General features: G+C 37.7%; 1 protein-coding gene and 1 pseudogene across 2 annotated transcripts in view; one reads left to right on the forward strand and one right to left on the reverse strand.

Moving 5' to 3' along the window:
- TM9SF3 (transmembrane 9 superfamily member 3) overlaps nucleotides 1-25,146 on the reverse strand; it is a 70,869-nt gene that overhangs the window by 42,811 nt on the left and 2,912 nt on the right. For both annotated transcript variants that reach the window (XM_034931229.2, XM_063607834.1), the window contains exons 3-6: nucleotides 17,640-17,835; nucleotides 6,277-6,399; nucleotides 2,948-3,108; nucleotides 627-704 (exon numbers count right to left, since the gene is read on the reverse strand). In XM_034931229.2, the coding sequence (XP_034787120.1) occupies nucleotides 627-704; nucleotides 2,948-3,108; nucleotides 6,277-6,399; nucleotides 17,640-17,835 (558 nt within the window). The remainder of the gene's footprint in view (nucleotides 1-626; nucleotides 705-2,947; nucleotides 3,109-6,276; nucleotides 6,400-17,639; nucleotides 17,836-25,146) is intronic.
- On the forward strand, nucleotides 738-2,211 carry LOC103782781 (nucleophosmin-like; annotated as a pseudogene).

The raw sequence follows: 25,146 nt of genomic DNA on the forward strand, positions 1-25,146 counted from the left end.
AAGTATCTGTCGGTGGGGGCTGGGGAAGTGGGAGGCCATTTCTTCCCATTCTTGATGTTTCTTTCTACATGGAAGGATTTCCACAAGCAGAAATTCCTGATCTCAATCCGTTCTCTCATTACCTACTTCTGATGCATACATTCTGTTCTTTCTCACACCGTAAGTTGTATAAGGGCAAGTGCCCATGTAGGGAAGCCTATAATATACTCTCTGAGTGTGTTAAGTCTAATTCTGAGTTTCAGTAGTAAGAAGCCCACTTGATCACAGATAGATATAAGCCACATTCTCCAATATTCACCTCATTAGAAGGCCAATGCGCTATTCATTGCGCAACGCAGCCATCTAATATTCACCTTATTAGTGATATTTTGGCTTCCCGTATGTTATATTCTTCTTTGTTTATCTCTTAATTGGTTTAAACCACAAGCACAAAGAAGGAAGTTTTTGATTGCTCCTCTAAAACTCCCCATCACCCTTATGATTTCAAGCTCATACTTTAAATCACCATTAGCTAAATCTTTTAATCCACAGTCCTCAACACAGTGCCCTGCAAATGACAGATGCTCAATGTTTGTTGAACGAATTGGTGCACATAATCAATGTCTTAAAATACACTATTTACCTACCCGATGTTGAAAAAAGGACGGATCAAGATATTTGTCAAATCGATCTTCAAATTTCACATCTGACTTTTTCCATTTTACCTAAAAAAAATTTTTTCATTTGAAAATAAAGGCCAGTAAACAAATTAATAATCTGATGACAAAACTCTGAGCAAAATATAGATTTACACACACTTAGAATTAAAATTCACTAGAGAAATGGAAGAAAGTTACTTACAACATGAGAAGTGGAAACGATTATGATAAAACTAATCAACTTTTCTGTTTATTGACAAAACTTAACAACTTTCCTCAGAGGGGTGATTTCAGTTCTCAAGGACTGTTTACTTTTGTTGACTTACATATTATGACCTGATAAATGTGATATGAACTGAATTAGTATAAGCTCATATCACAAGTGTCTAAATCAATTAAAATAAGAATCTGTACATCTGCCTGGTGTGATTCTGTCCTGCGTGGCTGTTCTCTTGAGCAGAAGTCATTTATCTCCGTCTGCCTTCTTTCCCACCTAAATGCGTGCTGCCACCCCATGGAAGATTCGATGGACATGGACATGAGCCCCCTGAGGCCCCAGAAGTATCTTTTCAGTTGTGAACTAAAGGCCAACAAAGATTATCACTTTAAGGTGGATAATGATGAAAATGACCACCAATTATCATTAAGAACGGTCAGTTTAGGGGCTGGTGCAAAGGATGAATTGCATATTGTTGAAGCAGAGGTAATGAATTATGAAGGCAGTCCAATTAAATAACACTGGCACCTTTGAAAATGTCTGCACAGCCAACGGTTTCCCTTGGGGGCTTTGAAATCACACCACCAGTGCTTTTATGGTTGAAGCGTGGTTCAGGGCCAGTGCATATTAGTGGACAGCATTTAGTAGCTGTGGAGGAAGATGCAGAATCAGAAGATGAACAGGAGGAGGTGAAATTCTTAAGGATATCTGGAAAGTGATCTGTCCCTGGAGGTGGTAGCAAGCTTCCACAGAAAAAAGTAAAACTTGCTGCTGATGAAGATGATGATGATGATGATGATTTTGATGAGGAAACTAAAGAAAAACCACCAGTGAAGAAATCTACATGAGATAATCCAGCCAAAAATGCACAAAAGTCAAATCAGAATGGAAAAGACTCAAAACTATCAACACTAAGATCAAAAGCACAAAAATCCTTCAAAAACAGGAAAAAAAAACTCCTAAAACACCAAAAGGACCTAGTTCTGTAGAAAACATTAAAGCAAAAATGCAAGCAAGTATACAAAAAGTGCACTGAACAGTCCAGGGCACTACTGGTAAATTAAGCCCAAAGATGGGGAGAAAAGAAAAGGAGAGACAAATATAGTCCATACTGAGTATCATCAACAATCCAGACTGAAGTCTTCTATTTTAATCTCAATCTCCTTTTCTGATCTGCCACGGATGCCTCTTCAGGCTGGAAACAATCTCACTCTTGGTTCCCTAAAGCAGTTTCTTCTGATTGCTGTGATTCAGTGAACCTTGCCCTTTGCTTTCTATTACTTGTGCATTCGCCTCTCCTCTGACCATGTTCTGAATCACCTTCGTATCTCCTTAGCTGCTCAATAAATATTTGAATGAATAATAAAAAAAAAAGAATCTGTAAATCTTTATTTTTAGACTGCATTACTTTTATTACAACTATAAAATTTTTTCATTAAGTTTAGTTATATAAGGATTATTTGCATCGGGTACATATGCACAAGGCTTGAAAAACTTTCAAAATTGACTACTAGCAATGGACTCATTCCAGCTATGAAGCAATAACTGGCAGAGGCTACCTACACTGAATTTCTCTCTCATTTCTACTATTTTTAAGCCTAAGACAACAGAAATAGCTTGACAGTTGCTAAAAGGCTCTGACAAGCTCTCACTGTGCAGGAGTGTATTATTCCAAATGACAGAGCAATCCATGATAAACTACATCTATCCAGCAACTTTCAATACAGCATCACTTCTATCTGCAACATTAAAAAGGAAAGGGAAACAACATGAAGTACTGCAATCTAAAAATGTAACCATAAAAATACATGACTGGGTTAGTCTAATTACCCAGCTACAACAGTAAACTTGGCTGTACCAAATGGTTTAGCTCCTGCAAAGGCATAACTGGTATCTAATACTACAGACCTGAAGCAAATCCTCTCTTTGCTTTCAGGAGGCTTACTTAGGTACACTGAGAAAATATAGTTTTAATAATATTCTGTTGCATCCCATTTCAAGCTACATTTTCATTTACTAAAGTTCAAAGCCACCAATTGTTGACATCGGGTCACAAACACTACTTCCTACATTAAACTATTTGAATACTTACTGAATATGACATCTGGATTTTAGTATTTGGAACCAGTTTCACCTTTCCTTCACTAGTTAGATTAACATCAACAATTCGATTTCCATTAAAACCTATTTCAAGTTTTTTGTAGGTCCAAAGATAGTAATCTTCTCCATTTTCATCAGCCTCACCAACAATACCTACAAAAGAAAAAACACTTTATACAAGGTAATACCACTTAATATTTAAAATATCCTACAAGCTAAATGCTCATTAAGTTTTTTTTTTTTTTTTTTTTTACCTCCGCCCTCTCTCCCTCCCTGGCCACTCTTGACTCTCCCTTCACCTTCCACCATGATTGTAAGTTTCCTGAGGTCTCCCCAGAAGCCGAGCAGATGCCGCTATGCTTCCAATATAGCCTGCAGAACCGTGAGCCAATTAAACCTCTTTTCTTTTTAAATTACATAGTCTTAGGTACTTCTTTATAGTGGTGTTAGAATGGACTAATACCACTCCCTAACATCTCAAAATTTCAGGGAAGTGCTTACATCACCATCTGCCAAGGTTACCCAGCTATTAGTGGTCAAACCAAAATTAAAATCAAGGTTTCCAGATCCCTAGTCTAGTACTTTCTCTAATAACCTATGATCCACCCATTCCCAGTAAGATGTACACATGTATATATGGGTACCAAAACATGTCTCCTTTTTATACCTCAACTACTGGATCTGTCCCTGGGAAATCAGCGAAATAAAAGGAGTGGTGAAGATAAATGGTAATAAGGATACAGTTTAAAATTATCACTTCAATCATAATTTGGGATATTGGAAAAAAAGGATCCACAATGTTAGGGAAATATTATAGGTGGTAGCTGAGGATACATCTCTCATGCCCTCAGACTGCCAGCTGTTTGTCCAATGTTCTCCACCCAAGCCTAAACAGTTCCCAATAGCTTTATGCTCTGTAAGTTACTCCTTAGGGCCTTCCCCCTACGCTTTAGTAAGTATTAGGGAAAAATATAATCATATTTATAAAATATTATTTATTAACCAAAGTGATTCTAATTGGTACAAATTCAAGGAGTATAGTTTTGTTTTGCTTGGGATTGTAGGGGGATAATGAAATCCTTCTTTTATCTTTATTTGTTATTGAAACAAGGTCTCACTCTGTCACCCAGGCTGGAGTGTAGTGACACAATCATAGCTCACTGCAGTCTCAAACTCCTGGGCTCAAACAATCCTCCTACCTCAGCCTCTAGAGTAGTTAGGACTACAGGCAAGTGCCACCACGCCTGGGTAAATATTTTATTTTTTTGTAGAGATGAATCTCGTTATGTTGCCCAGTCTGTTCTCAAACTCCTGGCCTTAGCTTCTCAAAGTGCTGTATTACAGGCGTGAGCCACCACACTAGCATGAAATCCTTCTAATAATTAATTTTTTTTTTTTTTGAAACAAAGTCTCACTCTGTTGCTCAGGCTGGATAGAGTGCAAAGGTGCAGTCTTGGCTCACTGCAACCTCCACCCGCTGGGTTCAAGCAATTCTTGTGCCTCAGCCTCCCAAGTAGCTGGGACTATAGGTGTGCACCACCATGCACAGCTAAATTTTTTGTATTTTTAGTAGAGACAGGGTTTCGCCATGCTGGCCATGGTGGTCTCGAACTCCTGGCCACAAGTGATCCGCCCACCTTGGCCACCCAAAGTGCTGGGATTACAGGCGTGAGCCACCGCGCCCAGCCAATAATTAATTTCATTAAGGTTTATTTACCTATCTACTCTGAAAACCAGACTTTGGGGGTAAAGACATAATTATATCAAGTAAGAAGCTACTCTCTAAAAGGCATTTAAAAGACTCTGAAACCTTTACCCCACGAAAAGTCAGATACAAAGTTTTTTTTTTTTTTTTTTCTGACAAGGATTCTCCATGGTTCAGACGTTCAAGGACATCCAAAAGTATTTCCCCAAACAGGGCATATTCTAAAATCCCAGGGCTATAATAAATTTAACACAGGAAAGCACAGTTGCCACTGTTGCTAACGAGCCCCACAGCTGTGAATGAAAAAACCTAAAGCATGATGGCTTATCCCTATATAATCCCAGAAATTTGGGAGGCTGAGGCAAGAGGATTGCTTGAAGCCAGAAGTTTGAGATTAGTTTAAATAAAGCGAGACACCTTGTCTCTACAAACACACCAAAAAAAAAAAAAAAAAAAAGAGCCAGGCATGGTGGGGTGCACCTGTAGTCCCAGCTGCTCAGGAGACGAAGGGAGAAGGATCACTTAAGCCCAGGAGTTTGAGGCTACAATGAGCTATCATGGCATCACTGCACAAACCTGTAAGCAAGGGAAAACAATAGGGAAGAAACCTGTTCTCTCAAATATGAAGGAGGCCCAAACCAATGGGTTTCCCTGAACTACAGGCTCAGAAAAATCTTCAGTGGATATTCAGCACATCTTCCTACCACTGTCAGAGCAGATCAGAGAAATGTCTGTGTTACCATAATGGTAACTGCGTCATTTATATGATATACTAACTACATATACCTAATTAACATGCAACACAGTAATGATGATGCATATAATTATCTCTTGATATTAACTTTCTAAATTTCATCTTAGTATGATATTAAATGCTGATCTGATATGTTCAGACTTTGATAGTTTACTGCTCATGATGACAGTAATCTGCTAACAATTTTAAGCATTAGAAGAAACATTCATTATACATAACAGCAGATTTCCAGAGACAAAAGAAAGAAACAATTAGAGAAAAATGTGATCAAACATATTGGCCACGACAGCTGGCTGTGCTTTGCATTATAAATAATTTAATCAAGTCCAACATAAATGATTTTGGATTATTCATAAATTGGCATTAACTATTCCATAGCTCTTCTCCATTAATATGGATAAATAAGGGCAAAAACATAAACATTTTTTAGCAAAATAAGCCATTCAAGAAACTATCATACCAAGAAACCATACTACCACAGTACCAACATGAGAAAAAGACAGAATGAAACTCCAAAATCCTGTTAGTCCCTTTAACTGTATTTAAAAGAACAAATTAAGATATGAAAAAAAATGGAAGCAGAAGAAATTTTTAGATTGTTCTAAGCACCTTCTCATTCTTGAATCTGAAAAGTTATACTATAAAAAAGTTATATTTTAGGCAAGTTTCATGTAAGGCATGGCAATGTCAAAAATTCTTCAAGCAACAGGTGACCATAAAACTGGTATTAAAATCATTCTGTAAAAAACAGTGAAAACACATTTACATCATGATCCAGTACACAATCACCTTAACAGAGTCATTTTATAAATTCTGATTATGCAAATTTTCCCAAATCTTAAATACAACATACAATACTTACCCCATATTGGTAAATCATCTATGTACATCTGGTACCAGTAATGATTTTTTATGGCATATACAAATGCATCTCTCTTTTCTTTATCTAAATCAATTTCACAGTAAGTGGCTGGCATCACATCATCTGCACAAAATAAAAATTGCAAATTAGCCCACTAGTTTGCAAAATAGTTACATTAAAAAAAAAAAAGACAAGTAAAAAGCCAACATTTCCTACAGTTAAAATTTCTATTCACAATAGCTGAATCTGAGTGATAAATAAGTGTGGGTTCGGTGTACTACTCCTCCCTTTTTTTGTGTATCTTTAAGACTTTTTATAATGAAAAAATTTTAATCATCTTTATTTTCAAACATTACCTAAGTGAAATCATCCCTTATATAAAGAAAATTATACAAGAAAATTTATAAAGTAACTTCAAAATAAATTGATTTTAAAAACAAAAAAAGCTTAAACACATAACAAAGTTTTTATTTAATATATACAAAAGCTCAAGAATATGATCATAAACAGAGATAACCATTTGTAGCTATAAGATCTCTCTGACATAAACATTGATTTTAACATTCTTGGAAAGACAAGTTACTGGAAGCCACAGATTCTATGAAAACACCCAGTGACTATTCATAAGCAGGAAGATTAAAAGGCAAACCTCTATTCAGCAAACATCACTGTTTATAAATTGCCTTAAAGTCCCCTCAAGATGAGTCATTTTCCACCCCAACTGCTTTCAAAGATACTGCTACTATAATTCTATTCAGATGGTTTCTAACTTAATAAACCTAGTATTTCAAAAATGTACCGGTTTCTAATAAAACAAAAGAAAATCCAAAAAACCTACAAATACTAAACATGTCAATCAAAAGAAGTTGTTTTGGTATATTAAGCAATTAGAAAAAAATTAAGAAATCATTCTGAACAAGAACAAAAAAGCAAGCACAAGTTTGTTTTTAAGTTCTATACTATATTTGTACTATAATATTGGTTATTTGAAACATGAAATGCAATTTCTCTAAAGATACATTATTAAACTTTTTATTGATCAAAAGTTCTTAAACATAAATTGTAGCTACATCATTTAGTGGCTCAAAGAAATAGCAATCTAATTTATAACTCAAGATACCAGCAGTACGTCTCCCCAATCCTTAAGAGAGAGAGTAGCTTCCCATATTATAGACCAACCTAAAGTGGGTACCCCAAAACTACAACACCAAAGATGGCAGTAAACATTGAAGTCCCATGGAAGAATGTCAGGGAAATACCTTCTTACCCTCAAAGTATGGGAAGAAAATTAATTTGTCTCCAACAGCGACTCCCACATAGATTTTCTTTCTGCCCAAGCCCTCCTAGGCAGTAAGGAATTTAGGATTTTCATGATGGCAAAAACAAACAAACAAACAACAAAAAAAAAACCCTGAGGCTGAGCAGTGAAGCAACGGAGGGTTAAAAAATGAGATTGCTCCAAAGGGTTTCTACAGCAGGAGCTAGAAAAACTGACAGCAAGAGATCCCCAAATGGGGTCTCCACGGAGTGTGATAATGAACAAAAGGTAGCAGGCAACTGCAGCTACAGAAGGGATATTCAGAACCAAAGGAAGGTCCAGGCTTAAGGGACAACAAATGGCCACAGTGGCAGTAGGGTACCTCACAGCTACCTCTGCAAAGCCATTGAATTCCTTGCCGTTAGAAACAAATATTCATTGATAATGGTCATTAACAATGTGGTAGATTTAAGTAGGAAGCTCTAAGATATATACAGTATGGCATTTATCTGTATAAAGCCTTTTTTTTTTTTTTTTTTTTTTTTTTTTTGAGACGGAGTTTCGCTCTTGTTGCCCAAGCTGGAGTGCAATGGTGAGATCTCGGCTCACTGCAACTTCCACCTCCCGGGTTCAAGCGATTCTCCTGCCTCAGCCTCCCGAGTAGCTGGGATTACAAGCATATGCCACCAGGCCCGACTAATTTTTTGTATTTTTAGTAGAAACAGGGTTTCACCATGTTAGCAGGCTGGTCTTGAACTCCTGATCTCAGGTGAACCGCCCGCCTCAGCCTCCCAAAGTGCTGGGATTATAGGCGTGAGCCACCGCACCCAGCCAATCTGTATAAAGCTTTTAAAAGATTCCTCAGAGTATGGATTTTAGTCCAACTCTTTGTTTCCCAACTGATATATCTGCCTCTACGCTCAAGCCAAACTCAATTCCCACACACCCTGTGCTCTCTTGGCCTCTGAACTTTTTTGCTCATGCTGTTAACTCTACCTAAAATGTCCAGTCTAAAATCCTCACCATCCCCCAGCCCTTTCCTCCACAAAGGAATCCCTGACTCCCCACTCCCCACACTTCTTATACCCACTCCCATACCTCTCTTATGGCATGTAGGCCTGTACCATTTTCTACCTCATACCAGTATCTTGCTCCTCAAAAACACCATTAGGTCTTGAGCGCTTTGTCCATAACTGATTATATCCTTTTTATCTCCAGCCATGCCTGCTTCAGTACCCTGCACAGACTAGGCACTAAACAAATAAACAAAAAATTTTAAGAGCATAATTTTCTTATTTGGCAAAGGAAATCACTACGCATATTAGGGTATGTACCTATACATGCATCTGTGTATGAATAGTGTGTATGTTTGTACAGAAGGAGAAAATGCCAATTTATAAACAAATGAAATTTTTGAACAGTGTCTCTCAGAAGGATTGACAAAGAGGTCTTGAAGAATATCTTTAACTCATGTAAAGTCTAGAAACGAAGCGTGTTAAAAGGGAAAATCTATTATTATGACAGGCTATATAAAAAGGGTGTTGGTTGGTCATATCTTAATGAAATTCATCTTCCAGGCAGGTAGACAAATACAAACATCACAAATAACTGAAGAGTCTCTGGCTGCCCAACTGAAACAGTATTTCCCTCAGGAGTGAGCCAATTTGAAGATAACTAATGCAATGTGTATGAATATGCCAAATCATTATTCAGCACTCTATATATCTGGAAAACAATCTGAAAAATCTACCAGCATAAATCAGTGCTTTAAAATTATAATAGGCTATATCTTTCGAAGGTGAAACACACATCCATGAATTCTGAAAAAGATGCAATTAAGATTTTACTAATGTAAATAGTTCTTACGAGGGAAAAAAACAAAGTAGTAAAGTGGCAAATGTTAACCTTATTTTTCAAACAGAAAGCAAGGTTAGGTAGATTCTGGACACTATGCACCCCAATAATCTACCATCAGTTCCCAATAAAACTCCAGGCTAACAATTGAATAGGCAGTGAAAGCACTGAGAAAAGAAAGTGGTAATTATTCATGAGTTCTCTAAGAACACAGTATGCCATACTTTGTTTACTTTCTCTTTTGATAACATTACATTTGGAAAATGAGAAACAGTCTACCTCTAATTCAGCAGCACTTGGCAAAGTCTCTCTTCAAAGAAATCAATATATAAAAAGTTATAGAGAAATGGGCAGAAAGGTGAGGTTTATTCTGAGCTCTAGTATCTAGTAGCTATGTGAATAAAAAGCAAGTTATTTAACTTCCATGAACCTCTCAGTTCCCTTAACAGAGACAGCATCTATGCTATCTCCTTCCCAGAGTTAAGAATTAAAAGCATCAGGCCAAGCGTGCTGGCTCACACCTGGAATCTCAGCACTTTAGGAGGCCCAAGGCAGACTGATCCCCTGAGCCCAGGAGTTCGAGACCAGCCTGAGCAACATGTCAAAACCTCATCTTTACAAAAACCAGAAAAATTAGCCAGGCATGGTGGTGTGTGCCTATAGTTCCAGCTACTCAGAAGGCTGAGGCCGGGGAGGTCGAGGCTGCAGTAAGCTGTGATGGGACCACTGCACTCCAGCCTGGGTGACAGTAAGACCCTGTCTCCAAAAAAAGAAAAAAAGGATTGAAAGTGCCAATATATTCACAGAAAGTGTTCTTAAGTTTCCTTGGGCCTCACACCCCTTTGAGAATCCAATGAAAGTGATCTTTCCCTTGCCCGCCCCCTGAAAATGCACATTCACATAAAATTAAGGTAGAATTTCAGAGGGCCTGAAGACCCCAGAAGCCAGAGCTCTTGGTTGAACTATGCATACCCAGAGCCTACCATCGTGCTGGAATGCAGTAAGATACTCAATAACTGCTGAATTAACTAGAGGAAAACAAGAACTGGAAAAACTGATATATTCACAGTTAATTAAATAACTATATAAAGAGTATTGATTAACTGACCAACCTGACTAGCAGTATAAACAGTGTAATTTTTTCTAAATGACAATTTGGCAACATGTGTCAACAACTGCCTTAAATATGTTTATACCCTTTGATTCAGTAATTCTACTTCCAAGAATTCATCCTAATAACAGATTCAGACATGTACTGAAATACTTATGTGCAATAGCAGAAAAAGAAAACCAAAGAAGGATGGAAGGAAGGATCAAAATATCAAACAACTAGAAAATGGGAGAAAGGCCGGGCGCAATGGCTCACACCTGTAATCCCAGCATTTTGGGAGGCCGAGGCAGGCAGATCACGAGGTCAGGAGATCGAGACCATCCTGGCCAACATGGTGAAACCCCGTCTCTACTAAAAATACAAAAATCAGCTTGGCGTGGTGGCGTGTGCCCGTAATCCCAGCTACCTGGGAGGCTGAGGCAGGAGAATCGCGTGAGGTTGCAGTGAGCCAAGATCACACCACGGCACCGCAATCCAGCCTAGCAACAGAGCGAGACTCCGTCTCAAAAAAAAGAAAGAAAATGGGGGAAAAAAACCACAGTATCCAAGTTACAGAATAGTATGTTGCCACATTTAAAAGAGTAATTAACAGTATGGGGACAAGCTCATAAAACGTCAAGAGAACAAAAGCAGAACAAAAACTACATATAACTTACTAAATGTGTTAGAATGTGCTTAAAACAGTGTCCGGCACATAATATGCACTATATAAGGATTTGTTAAATAAACTTTAATAAATATATGTAGAATGAACTCAACTTTCACATATTTAAAACAATGTGGATAAACACAAACACAGAAGGACTGAAGAAAATACAACAAAATGTTAATGGTAATTATATCCAGGTTTATATTTTCCTGTAGTTACTAAATTGTGTATTTGAACTTCTATCACTGTTAAAATCAGAAAAATATATATCCATATATATTCCTTTAAAAAACAAAAAAGAGATGCCCGTATTTATCAAATCTGCTGTTAGTACAAGATATAAGAAATCGGTAATAAGAATTGACAAATTTCAGATTCAAATTATTTGGTCTGGCTAAAACACTTTGCTTGAAACCAACAGGACAAAATATTGTACCAAGTTCCCAGACTTCCACTTACAAACAAGGCAGATTTAACCACAAGTATATTTCTTCTCTCTCCTAAAACCCATTAAAATGTCAGTGAAGGAATAAAAAGTATGTTAAGTCCACAGAGACAAAGAGAAGAGACAACGGTGGGAAAAAAACAAAAAAAATTGAGATGGAGTTTTGCTCTTGTCACGCAGGCTGGAGTGCAGTGGCACAATCTTGGCTCACTGCAACCTCTGCCTCCTGGATTCAAGCAATCCTCCTGCCTCGGCTTCCCGGGTAGCTGGGATTATTACAGGTCCCTGGCTAATTTTTGTATTTTTTTGGTAGAGACAGGGTTTCACCATGTTGGCCAAGCTGGTCTCGAACTCCTGACCTCAAGTGATCCACCCGCCTCGGCTTCCCAAAGTGCTGGGATTACAGGCCATGAGCCACCACGCCCGACCGTGGGAAAAAGATTTTAACAAATTTTTAGGAAATGGAAAACGGTTGTAAGATGACAAACTACTAATAAAGCAGGAGAAAACATAACAGGAGAGTGATGCCTGTAAGGGAGGGAACTGGTGTCACAGAACCCAAGAGACACTCAGGACTTGGAGGCACTACAGACCTCAAAAGCTAGGGGGACAGATGTAGGACTGAACACAAAGGGAACTGTATTAAAATATTAAATATGCACATAAATGGGTTAGATGGCCAGGTCCCCTCCTCTACCCTTCATACAGCTAGACACATACTGTACCCTCAACTTATCCCTGTAGTAGACCAGTGGCACCTTCCTCTAGAGAACTTAAACCAGAGGGGCTCCAGAATCAGGGACGGCAGGAATAGCAGAAGCTAGGGACTGAAAACAGCATGGGGGATTACCTGAAGTAAACATCTTCCGGCTGAATAAGTAAACCTACCATCCCCCCAGTCCCTTTTCCTCACCTGATTGATATAGGCAATCAGGCCTATATTCCCCAGGCAGATATCTGGAGGGAAATACCGCATGGTGAAGATAAGAACAGCCAAGATTGAGAATCACTAAACTAAAAATATATAAGGCTCTAAACAGCCCTTGGCATCTCTTCCTATCTGCAGTACTCTCAACTTAACAATTAACTCTAAAGAAAAAAATACTTGTAAAATAATTTCAGCCCTCTGTTAAGTTGCGAAATTCAAGGAAGAAAAAAATTCAAGGGAAGATCGATAAAATAAACAGAAGGAAGGAGTCCTGTAGAAGTCACTGATTTTTCCACAATTAACACACTTCATTATACTGCAGGAATTCTCAAATGGGGGAAGGGGAAGGATGGATGGGTGGTGATCTCTTCTGGTTAAGAATTACTATTCCAGATCATCTAATGTCCATAATGAACCAATTATCGTAACAACAAGTAGGCACAAACTGTCTGGATGCTAGACAATTTATTAAAAGCATACTATGTCTTAACAGCTAAGGGTGCAATGGTGAATAAGAATGCTACTATAACAGGCTAGTACAGCAGCTTGGGGATAAATCAAAGTCTATAATCAATAAACTAACATTTCATAATCGCAAATACAAAATCAAGGTGGAGCTACAGACCCATGCTATGTGCTATTAGTATTCCTAATTACCACTTTTCGAATATAAACTATATACCAGGAACTTTGATAAATGCTCTACATGCATTCTCATTTAAACCTGACACTTCGATCAAATACATATTATTTCCCACACTTCACAGATAAGCAATACGAGATCAAAGAGGTTGAATAATTTGCCCATGACCACACAGGTAAGCAGAGGCAAAGCTGGATGCATCAAGTCTCTCTGACCCTAAAGCACATCTTCTATTCCACACTATGATGGCAAGGTTCGAAGAGGTACCCTCTAAAACTGGAGGGTACTGAATTCAAACCAGGCTCAAGGATGCCTAATCTAAGTCAGCCCTTCTATATTTAACGCATTTTTTCTTTTCTTTTCTTTTTTTTTTTTTTTTAAGACGGAGTCTTGCTCTGTCGCCCAGGCTGGAGTGCAATGGTGCAATCTCGGCTCACTGCAAGCTCCGCCTCCCGGGTTCACGCCATTCTCCTGCCTCAGCCTCCCGAGTAGCTGGGACCACAGGCGCCCACTACCGCGCCCGGCGAATTTTTTTTGTATTTTTAGTAGAGATGGGGTTTCACCGTGGTCTCGACCCCCTGACCTCGTGATCCACCCGCCTCGGCCTCCCAAAGTGCTGGGATTACAGGCGTGAGCCACCACGCCTGGCCCATTTTCTTAAAATGGTCTCAATTTAGCATTTTTGTCTAGTGCTAGAATATAAGATTATTAGCAAGAAAAAGTTGTGTATAAAATCTTAAGTGAGAGGCATCCTGTATTAGAGTTAGACTATCATTAGTTCCTTTAAATAGTCTCTTTAGTAATCATCATTTTACAAAACGATACCAATCCATGGAGCCTGACACAGTCTAATAGGTTAAAAAAAGATGTGTGTGTATGCATATGTAAACATGTATGTATGTGTACGTATAGTTTTCTCTGGTTTCACATTTCCAAAATTTTATTTGAATATGCCTTCAGAAGAATCTTTAAAAGTCAAATATTCAAGAGATGAAAGATTAAGAACACACGGTAAATATTCCTATAGTTCACAAGAGACATAATGTTCCAGTTTCTATTATTAGTATGCTACGATACACCATGGATAAATCACTTTATCTCTGGGCTTCTGGGAGAGGGAATTGGATGACACAATCTCTAAGGTGCATCCTATTTTTTTAATGTTTGGCTAAGTGACAACCTACAACACTTTTCAAAGCATGATCGACTTTATCTTTGAACACAGCAAGCAAAGAGCTACAGTAGAGGGCGAAGATAAATCTAATCAGCATCTACTATTTCATCTGGACCACTTAATTTAGCAGCTTCTTTAGCAGCATATCCATGCTGGAGGTGGAAACTTGGTAAGACCCCTAGGAATCTGCAACTCTCAGGGAATAACACTTGGCTAGCTCTTCTTTTTTTAATCTGAAAGTGCTTAGCTTAGTCTGAAAAGAAAATAAATCCCACTTCTTTACCCATGAAAACCATATTACTCTATTTAAATAATCTCTCCATCTCAGCCTCTAGGAACTAATAAAAGGGGGTTTAAGATTGCCAAATAAGGTACTGGTACCAAAACAGATATATAGACCAACAGAACAGAACAGAGCCCTCAGAAATAACACCACACATCTACAACCATGTGATCTTTGACAAACCTGACAAAAACAAGCAATGACGAAAGGATTCCCTATTTAATAGGTGGTGTTGGGAAAACTGGCTAGCCATATGCAGAAAACTGAAGCTGGACCCCTTCCTTACACCTTAAGCAAAAATTAACTCGAGATGGATTAAAGACTTAAACGTAAGACCTAAAACCATAAAAATCCTAGAAGAAAACCTAGGCAATACCATTAAGGACATAGACATGGGCAGACTTCATGTCTAAAACACCAAAAGCAATGGCAATAAAAGCCAAAATAGACAAACAGGATCTAATTAAATCAAAGAGCTTCTGCATAGCAAAAGAAACTACCATCAAAGTGAACAGGCAACCTACAGAATGGGAGAAAATTTTTGCAATCAATCCATCTGACAAAGGGCTAATATCCAGAATCTACAAAGAACTTAAACAAATTTACAAGAAAAAACCAAACAACCCCATCAAAAAGTGGGCAAAGAATATGAACAGACGCTTCTCAAAAGAAGACATTTATGCAGCCAACGAACATACAAAAAAAAGCTCATCATCACCGGTCACTAGAGAAATGCGAATCAAAACTACAATGAGCTACTACCTTATACCAGTTAGAATGGCGATCATTAAAAAATCAGGAAACAACAGATGCTGGAGAGGATGGGAGAAACAGGAATGCTTTTACACTGTTGGTGGGAGTGTAAATTAGTTCAACCATTGTGGAAGACAGTGTGGCAATTCCTCAAGGATCTAGAACTAGAAATACCATTTGACCCAGCAATCCCATTACTGGGCATATACCCAAAAAATTATAAATCATTCTACTATAAAGATACATACACATGTATGTTTACTGCGGCACTATTCACAACAGCAAAGACTTGGAACCAACCCAAATGTCCATCAATGATAGAATGGATAAAGAAAATGTGGCGCATATATACCATGGAATACTATGCAGCCACAGAAAAGGATGAGTTAACATTCTTTGCAGGGACATGGATGAAGCTGGAAACCATCATTCTCAGCAAACTAACACAAGAACAGAAAACCAAACACCTCATGTTCTCACTCGTAAGTGGGAATTGAACAATGAGAACACATGGACACAGGGAAGGGAACATCACACACCCGGCCCTGTCAGGGGGTGGGGGGCTAGGGAAGGGATAGCATTAGGAGAAATACCAAACGTAGGTGACGGGTTGATGGGTGCAGCAAACCACCATGGCATGTGTATTCCTATGTATCAAAACTGCACGTTCTGCACAAGTACCCCAGATCTTAAAGTATTAAAAAAAAAAAAAGATTGCTGAATTAAGTACTCTTCTTTAGTAAATATGGGTGAGGATCTCAAAAACTAATGAAATCTGTACACAGTAGCAAAGTAGGACTCAGGAGTTCTGCCTGTTCTCTCTTGTTGGTTCCTCTTTAATAAACTAGAAATGCACACCAAATACGGAAAAAGAGAAAGTAGACGATTACATATAGTACCAAATCTCAAAGATCACATTTTCTAGTTTAAGTTTTCTCGTTATTTGTGACTAAATACTTAAATTACCTAATTAAATTAAAACACAAGCCTCAAAGGTATGTTTACAGTGATTCATAAAATTACAGGCCATGCCACTGTGGTTTAAATTTACAACTTAATTTTATAATTAAGCCCCAAAGACTATAAACGGGGGGATGGGGAGGGGGGAGAATGTAAATAGATACGGTATACCTATTTTCAACAATAACTGAGCAATTTTAAAAACAATAATAAAATTTAACAAATCGAAATTAAAGTAACATTATCTTTAAAATCTCACTGACATTCTTCTCCTCAAAGTACTAAATAATAACATCTTTAGTACTAAAAATACCAGAAGTCAGTTACTATTCATCTTACACATGGAGACAATGAAGTCAAAACTGCAGTAAACAATTTTACTAAAATGAATACAGTACCAAAAAAAAAAAAAAAAGGAGGATTAAAATCCAAAGCTTCTGTTTACAGGATCCATGATGTATTCAAAAACCAAGACACCTAATCAAAGATCCTGCAAAAATTCAATTACTCAAGCTTCTGTTCACCATGCTAAAAATGCCTGTGCAGGAAATACACTCTCTGACAAACTTCACAGAGAAAAATGAAAAGTATAAACACACTCAAAGGACCTGATAAATGGATACCTGCATAATAACTAGATACGATGAAGTATTTTCCCCAAATTTAACAAGTCTTTGACTTAAAATTTAAATATCCTATAGGTATTAACAGGATAAATTAATACAACATTGATAAATAATACATGTTAAGCCTATGGTACAAGTTTGAATTTGAGGCTTCACACAAGAATTTTAAGTATCCACGCATCCCATTACAGCCTCAGACCTCCAGAAATTACTTTGTTAAATATCCATGAAGGTCTTCCCGGGCCACATGTGTCTAATCAATAGGGGGTTTACTAGACAACACTTTTCAGAAGGAAATATGTTAAGGAAATACAATTTTATTAACAATTATCTATTTTATTATCTTATAAATATTCAAAGGAAATCTTTGTTAATTACTAATATACTTTCCTAAATGCAATACACCTCATTTACAGACTAAAACACATTTTAGAGTCTAAAGTAGTGGTTCTCAACTGACAGCAATTAGCAATGTCTGGTGACTTTTTTGGTTTTCACAACTGGAAGGTGCTACTGGCATCTGGGGGGTACAGGCCAGGGACTCTGCTAGACATCCTAACATGTACATAACAGCTCCATACAACAAAGAATTATCCAACACCAGTGTCAATAGTGCCAAAATATGAAACCCTTGTCTACAATCCAAATTGCATTGTAAGGACTATTAAGGTTTACTTACCTTTAAATTTAATATCCAGACCACTAAATTCCAATTCAACCCCTTGAAGTGCTTCTCCCAGAGTTTCATGGTAATGACTGATACTTTTTTTTGACCCCACACAGAATGGAAGTGAAAAGTACTTATATGTTTCTTGACGATTATGGTAGGGACCAACAGTATTCATCCATAAGACAACTTCCTCTTTATCTTGATACTGAAACAAGAAAAGCAAACAAGAATTAAAAAAAAAAAAAACACACTAATTCAAATTAAGGGAATATTTGTTATGTGTTCTAAACAAAAGTGCATCATCTCTGTACAGGAAGCTATAAAATAAAATACTGGAAGCTTAATCTGATGATGAATGTCCACATCTTAAAAATGAAACTTTGTGAATTTTAAAATTATATCCTCTGATTGTAGTCTCAGGCAGATACACCTTTTCCAAACTTGTTTTATAGAAGACAGTGTTTGAACTAAGCCCAATAGCTCATAAGAGTGTGTCTATTATTTACATTTACACTATCAAATAGTGGCAAACCTGCAACCAGCATGATTCACCATGCTAACATGGACAAGGAAGGAGGAAACAAAATCAAGTTTATCCAGAACCTCATGTTAATCAATTAAAAAAAAAAAAAACCTAATGTTGCCAGCAAGCATAAATAAAACTTCATCTCCTTGCAAGACTTTCACACAGCCACTGGTCAAAGTACTACAGAGGACAAGGAAGAAGACTGCTATAGAACCTCCACAAGTCCATTCAGGCCAACATTCTATCTTGTTAGCAGCCTGAAAGACATGCACTATATGCATATTTCTTTGAATAAGTAATTATGGAACTACATATCAGTGAATATTATACATGGCTAAATCTGAAGTGTGGTCAGTAATGACTTTGAGTAGTTCCAAGGTACAAGTGGGAGGCCTGTCAAAGATTTCTAAGATCTCGACAAGTTTAAAGTTCCAATGATTCTATGGAAACTGATTACCATGGTAATTTTAAAACTAATAATTCTAAGTAGCAGTATAAATTAAAGACAACATTGGATGCATTTAAATCAACTAATAGTGCAGACATTAATTCACTGAACAATTATTTACTAAGTGCTTAGCATGTGAAACAACTGTGTTTATAACTGAGGATACAGCTTTGAACAAGATGTGTTCCCTGTCCTACTGGGGGAAGGATGGGCATTAAACAAGCAATAATAATAAGGTAGGTTGCTATGGAGCACATAATAGAAGAAGTTATCCAACTGGCCCACTATGAAATCCTTATCTCCAGTCCTCCATCTAAAACTAGTTAATAAATAAATATTTTCAATCAAAACCTAATATCTCCAAAACCAAACTCATCTACCCAAATCCACTTCCCCCAGCTTCATTTTTCTAATGGTACTACCATTCTCTCAGACATGGAGACTCAAACCCCAAAACTCTCTGCATTCTAGGGAACCCAAAAACATTAACTTGTATGTTCTTACCAAAAACATCTGCCTTTTTCTTTTGATTCACACGATTATCACCCTAAGACTTAGACCCAGTCATCTCATTTTCAAACATAAATGCCTCACTGTTCATATAAGACAACAGCCAGGTCATTAAGGAAATAACAAATGATCTCACCTTTTGAACACATGTGACAGGTACCAAGTATCGCGTTAGGTATTAAGAATATAAAAGTAAGTAAAATACTGTCGTTTCCTTAAGAAGTTCATAATCCACAGTGGAATCAGACAAGTAAATGATTAACAAAGAAAAAATAAGTATTATAATTAAGGTAATAAAGGGCTATTGTAGCAACAATAAAGGAATGATTAAATTCACTTTGGCAGAGAAGGTCAGGACGAATAACAATTTGGAAAATCATAAGCTGTTTCAAGGGAGTTCAGAAAAACAACTGTAGAGAATCTTCACGTAGGAAGTAATGAATCAAAGGTCTAAATGTTAATGTAGCAGTATATCCCCATTCATTACTATTCTTTTTATTTGGGGAGACTGACAAATATATGTATGCCCCCACTCTTCCATCCAATGCTCATGGCCACACAATACTAATCAACCAAGTTACTCCTTTCTGCTGAACATAGATATTGCCTCAGAGTTCTCAAAACAGTGCTCTAAACCAACCATTACCAACTAATGAGAGTTGGTATTAGAATTAAAACTTGTTCATGGCCGGGTACGGTGACTCACACCTGTAATCCCAAGACCTTGGGACGCCAAAGCAGGCGGATCACTTAAGGTTAGGAGTTTGAAATCAGCCTGGCCAACATGGTGAAACCCTGTCTCTACTTAAAATACAAATATTAGCAGGGTGTCGTGGCACACGCCTGTAATCCCAGCTACTTGGGAGGCTGAGGCAGGAGAATCACTTGAACCTGGGAGGTGGAGGTTGCAGTGAGCCTGAGATTGCGCCACTGCACTCCAGTCTGGGTGACAGGGCGAGACTCAGTCTCACAAGAAGAACCTATTCACCAAGGCAAATAGATATTTAATAAATATGATGGGAAAACACTGAAGAAATGCTGAAATGTAAAGTTCATTGGCAACTTGGTAAAAGAAGTTTGAAGTATGTGAAATGACTGCTATGTACCCTGACTGTAAGAGTACCTTTTCAGAAAAATAAGGGGAGGTAACATAATTCATCTATTTAAGAGCAGAATGTTGAATGAGACGACCTATTAAAGAGCACCTTGCCATTAACCCTGCTGAGTCTGCAGAAATGTTATAAATGTAACTTGTGAAAATAAGCACAAAAATACTTTTTCTATAAATTCCAATACTTTTCCTTTAAAAATAGACAACATTTTTGAAAATAAATACCTTTAAAAATAGGGCATCCATTTATTTTATACAAATTAAAACATAAGGACTAAAATAACTTAAGGGTCCCAGTCGATGTTAAACCACATATTCCGAAGTTACTCATTTTAAACATTCAGGAATCCTTAACAGAGTGGTAGAGTTGTGATGTGATGCCAGTACTGTAATAAAATTTATATCATTTTGTAGTCTAAGATTCTTTCTGGGAAGAGGACTGAAGCAGTAATTAGAAATACACATACTGAGAGTTTAGGGTGAATAGCAAGGCAAAAATAATGCTTTTTTTCTTTTGTTTTGCTCCTTATTATGCAGATTGTGGTTTAATACAATTAACTTAAAATGTTTACTTTTCATTGCAGACCTTGATTGTCCCTGAGAATAAGTGCTTCCAAGACAAGATCAAGAGTTCTCTCTCAAAAGAAAATGTTTTAAAATATTTTGAAATTAAAAAATACCAAAAGACTTCACACAACTTCTGAAGGAGAAAACAAAACAAACAAAAATCTTTCCTTTCCCTAAAGCTTTGATAAAGCCCCTGAGCTCCACAGTCTGTGGGAAGAGAGTGCTAGGCCCAGAAGAAGGTGGGGTGGATTCACAGAAGCACAGCAGTGTATCAGGGGATCCCTAAGCACGATAATAATCCCTTTCATCTGAGGCTTCCCTGGGAAACGGCCAAGTGAGAGGAGGCCAATTCAGGCTACCGGCATTCTTCACCTACTTATTTTCCAGCTCTCAGAAGAATCTCACTGCTACACTTACGTCATCCACGCTGGCCAAAACGGTTTATGATATTGTCTTCCTCCCCTTTTCTGCTTCATCTTTTTGTGTGTGTGTGTGAGACGGAGTCTTGCTCTGTCGCCCAGGCTGCAGTGCAGTGGTGCAATCTCGGCTCACTGAAAGCTCCGCCTCCCACGTTCACGCCATTCTCCCGCCTCAGCCTCCTGAGTAACTAGGACTACAGGCGCCCACCACCACACCTGGCTAATTTTTTGTATTTTTTAGTAGAGACGGGGTTTCACCATGTTAGCCAGGACGGTCTCGATCTCCTGAACTCGTGATCCACCCGCCTTGGCCTCCCAAAGTGCTAGGATTACAGACGTGAGCCACTGCGCCCGGCCCCACTTCATCTTCTTTCATCATTCCCCCAAATTTAGAATGCCCTCCTTTTCTCCACTTAGCCAAACTCTAATAATCCTTCCGAAATGCTCAAATCCTCCTTTTTCAAATCCTAAGTAAAGCCTTAACTCACCAAACCCTAACATGACATGATCTCACCATTTTTGTAATAATAACATCAGTAGCTAACAATAAATACATACTATGAGCTAGGTATAGTTCTAAGGTCTTTATATGAACATTTAAATAATCGTCTCAAAATTCTATAAAATAGGTCCTATTACTTCCCCATTTTACAGACTAAAAACAAAAACAAAACTAAAGAACAGAGATGTTAAGTAATTTGTCCAAATCAATCAGCATCAAGTTTAAAAGGTTAGTATTTTTGCTAATCCCTAGTCAGCTTCATTCATTAAAGAGCAAAAAACTAAATCAAGGAAATATGAAAACAGTGCCAGGTGTACAAAGCAACTAAAGACAGTCCTGAACACTGAATAACTTTTCTATGTGAGCCTTTAATCTGCCTGAAAGAAAAAAACCTTCTAAGAAGCTATTTGCACTCTAATCTCAAAAGGAATGACCTTTATTCTCAAGAAGTCACCAATGTTGGGCCCCTCTTATTTAAATACTGTTTATGTGTTGGGGGGGTACCAAAGTTTTCCTCCTTGACAGAGGTAATGAATTAATTATTATCAGGAGAAACGCTTTAGAAGATAATATGCTGACGTGGTCATGTGAAATCTGAATAAGAAATCACAATTTACATAGATGAGCAAAGGACTGAGGGTTCAGAACAAGCACCCAAATGCTATCCTTCATTTTCATACAAAGGGGGAAAAATATATGTGTATACTTCAAAATAATGTTCCAGAAATCATAATTTCAAAGCCTTTAAATTATTAAAACACACATCAGAATTCTAATACAAATAAATTAGAAATGTAATTTTGAATAGTCTCTTGAGATAACTACTCTCTCTCAAAAATAGCTTTGTACCTAAATAAACTTTCAGTCTATCATTGAGTAGAGCTGAAAATAGGACAACGAATTACGGCATTTAACAATCTACATTAGATAACTCACAAATTCACTTACAGTAAACAGCTTATACTCTTTATAAATTTTCAGTAAGTTTTAAGAGTTCCTATACTCCCAACAGAGACAAAGACAAAAGGTTTCCATTTGCCAAAGTAAATCAAACAAAACATTTCTGAAATCACTCCATGATATAATACAAATTATTTATGAGGCAGAGGCTGAGTAAACGATTCTAGTAGGCATCCAGTCTGTCCAACATTAGAAGTCTCAAGATTACCAGAAGTACACTGGGCCACAGAGAAATAGGGAATTTTAGCCTAGGTAGGACCCCCAAATCAAAACAGAAGACTATGCATCTTAAATGAATAACGGCCTGAGTTTGTTCATTGTGCTTCCACACTGCATATCCTTGTCACTAGTAGCTCCCTAATTATTCAAGTCATTCAACAAGCACTGATCAAATACTATTTGTGCCAAGCACAGTGCTTGCGTATATAACAGACCAAAAAAAAAAAATCTGACTTCGTGATCTTGTTAAGGAAACAGAACCCATAAAAATTCAAGGCTACAGTGCAAACTATAAAATGCTCTAAGATTCCTGTGCCCCTAAGTACCGTGTTTTTGCTGCTAACATCTTTACATATTATAACTATGGAATTACATGTACAAGACAGGTAGAAAAGACAAGACTGGCGATCAGGAAGCTCTGATTCTTTCTGTGGCCTTGAGCAAGTCTCTGAACCTGTACAGGCCATTAAGAAAATGAAGAGTTTTGGATTAAATTATTGAGTCTTTCTAGTTCTAAAATTCTATGATTCTCAATCTGAAATTGTTTTTAATGGAGTCCTTCGGAATCTTAGGAGACATAGTAATCTAACTCTAGATGCTTCCAAGTGCTTTGAGTTTTAGAAAACCAAATAAGCATAAACATACCTTTCACTGACTATAAAGAAGCCTATGTCCCTTCAATCACTTATTAAAAGCCTGTCTTCCACAAGTGTTAATTTTCATTTCAAACAACATGTCTGTAATGCATATGATTCAACTTTTAAAAATTAAAAGGAACACATTTTTACATATTCTAGATATGTACATACAGTCAATAGCACATTTCCTTTTCAACACTCTTCAGAGAATATTAAAATAACTTTGGACAAATAAGCACATAAAATATATACATATATACCATAGGGTCAGGCGCAGTGGCTCACACCTATAATCCCAGCACTTTGGGAGGCCGAGGCAGGCGGATCACCTGATATCAGGAGTTCAAGACCAGCTGATCAACATGGAGAAACCCTGTCTCGACTAAAAAAATACAAAATTAGCCAGGCACGGTAGCACATGCCTGTAATCCCAGCTACTCAGGAGGCTGAGACAGGAGAATCGTTTGAACCCGGGAGGCGGAAGTTGCAGTGAGCCGAGATCACGCCATTGCACTCCAGCCTGGGCAACAAGAGTGAAACATAGTCTCAAAAAAAAAAAAAAAAAAGAAAAAAAAGAAAGAAAGAAAGAAAAAGAAAAAAAAATACCATATGGGTCAGATGGCCACCTGAATCCTAATTCAGTAGGTACAGTAAGAGATATCAGGGGCTTTGGGGAATGGGCATAAGGTATTGTCCCTTCTTAGGACAAGCTATATAATTTGTGCGACCCAGTACAGAAAAATACAGAGCCCCTTGTTAAAAAAATTAAAACTTCAAGATGTTACAGGATAGCATGAAAACAAGCTCTCACACAGTCTTTTGTGACTATTCAGGGCACGTGCCCATGAAGTCAACACTATTGCTCCTTAATGCTAACCCAAAGATCTCAGAAACAACTCATCATGGAGCCACACTCATTCGAGCATTTAAGCATTTAAGCACTTAAAAATCAATATAGAGAACCACTCAATACCTAGTGCTTTACTGTCTTATTTTTAGGATAAAGGGGAATAGAGCATATGGCGGCTCACAGTGCAGAAGACTATCAACTCAGAATGCCTAAGTTCAAATCCCACCTCTACCCCTACCAGATGTGTGTTATCTGCAGGTGACCTCACCTCTCTAGATTCACTTTCCTCATCTACAAAATGGGCATATTACTCACCTCGTAGGTTATTAATAGATGAGTTAATATGTGTAAAATACTTAGAACAGTGCATAGCCAGCAGGGCATGGTGGCTCACACCTGTAATCCCAGCACTTTGGGAGGCCGAGGCAGGCGGATCACCTGAGGTCAGGAGTTCAAGACCAGCCTGGCCAACATGGTGAAACCTCGTCTCTACTAAAAATACACAAATTAGCCAGGCATGGTGGCAAGCACCTGTAATCGCAGCTACTAGGGAGGCTGAGGCAGGAGAATTGCTTGAACCCAGGAGGCAGAGATTGCAGTGAGTGGACATTGTGCCACTGTACTTCAGCCTGGGTGACAAGAGCAAAACTATGCCTCAACAAAACAAAACAAAACAAACAAACAAAAACAGTGCATAGCCCATTTTACTACAAAAGACATACTAGGTATTATCTGGAAACAATCTTCACAGGCAATTAATCTAAAA

The sequence above is a fragment of the Pan paniscus genome, chromosome 8 (genome assembly GCF_029289425.2).
Source record: "Pan paniscus chromosome 8, NHGRI_mPanPan1-v2.0_pri, whole genome shotgun sequence".
NCBI lineage: Eukaryota > Metazoa > Chordata > Mammalia > Primates > Hominidae > Pan > Pan paniscus.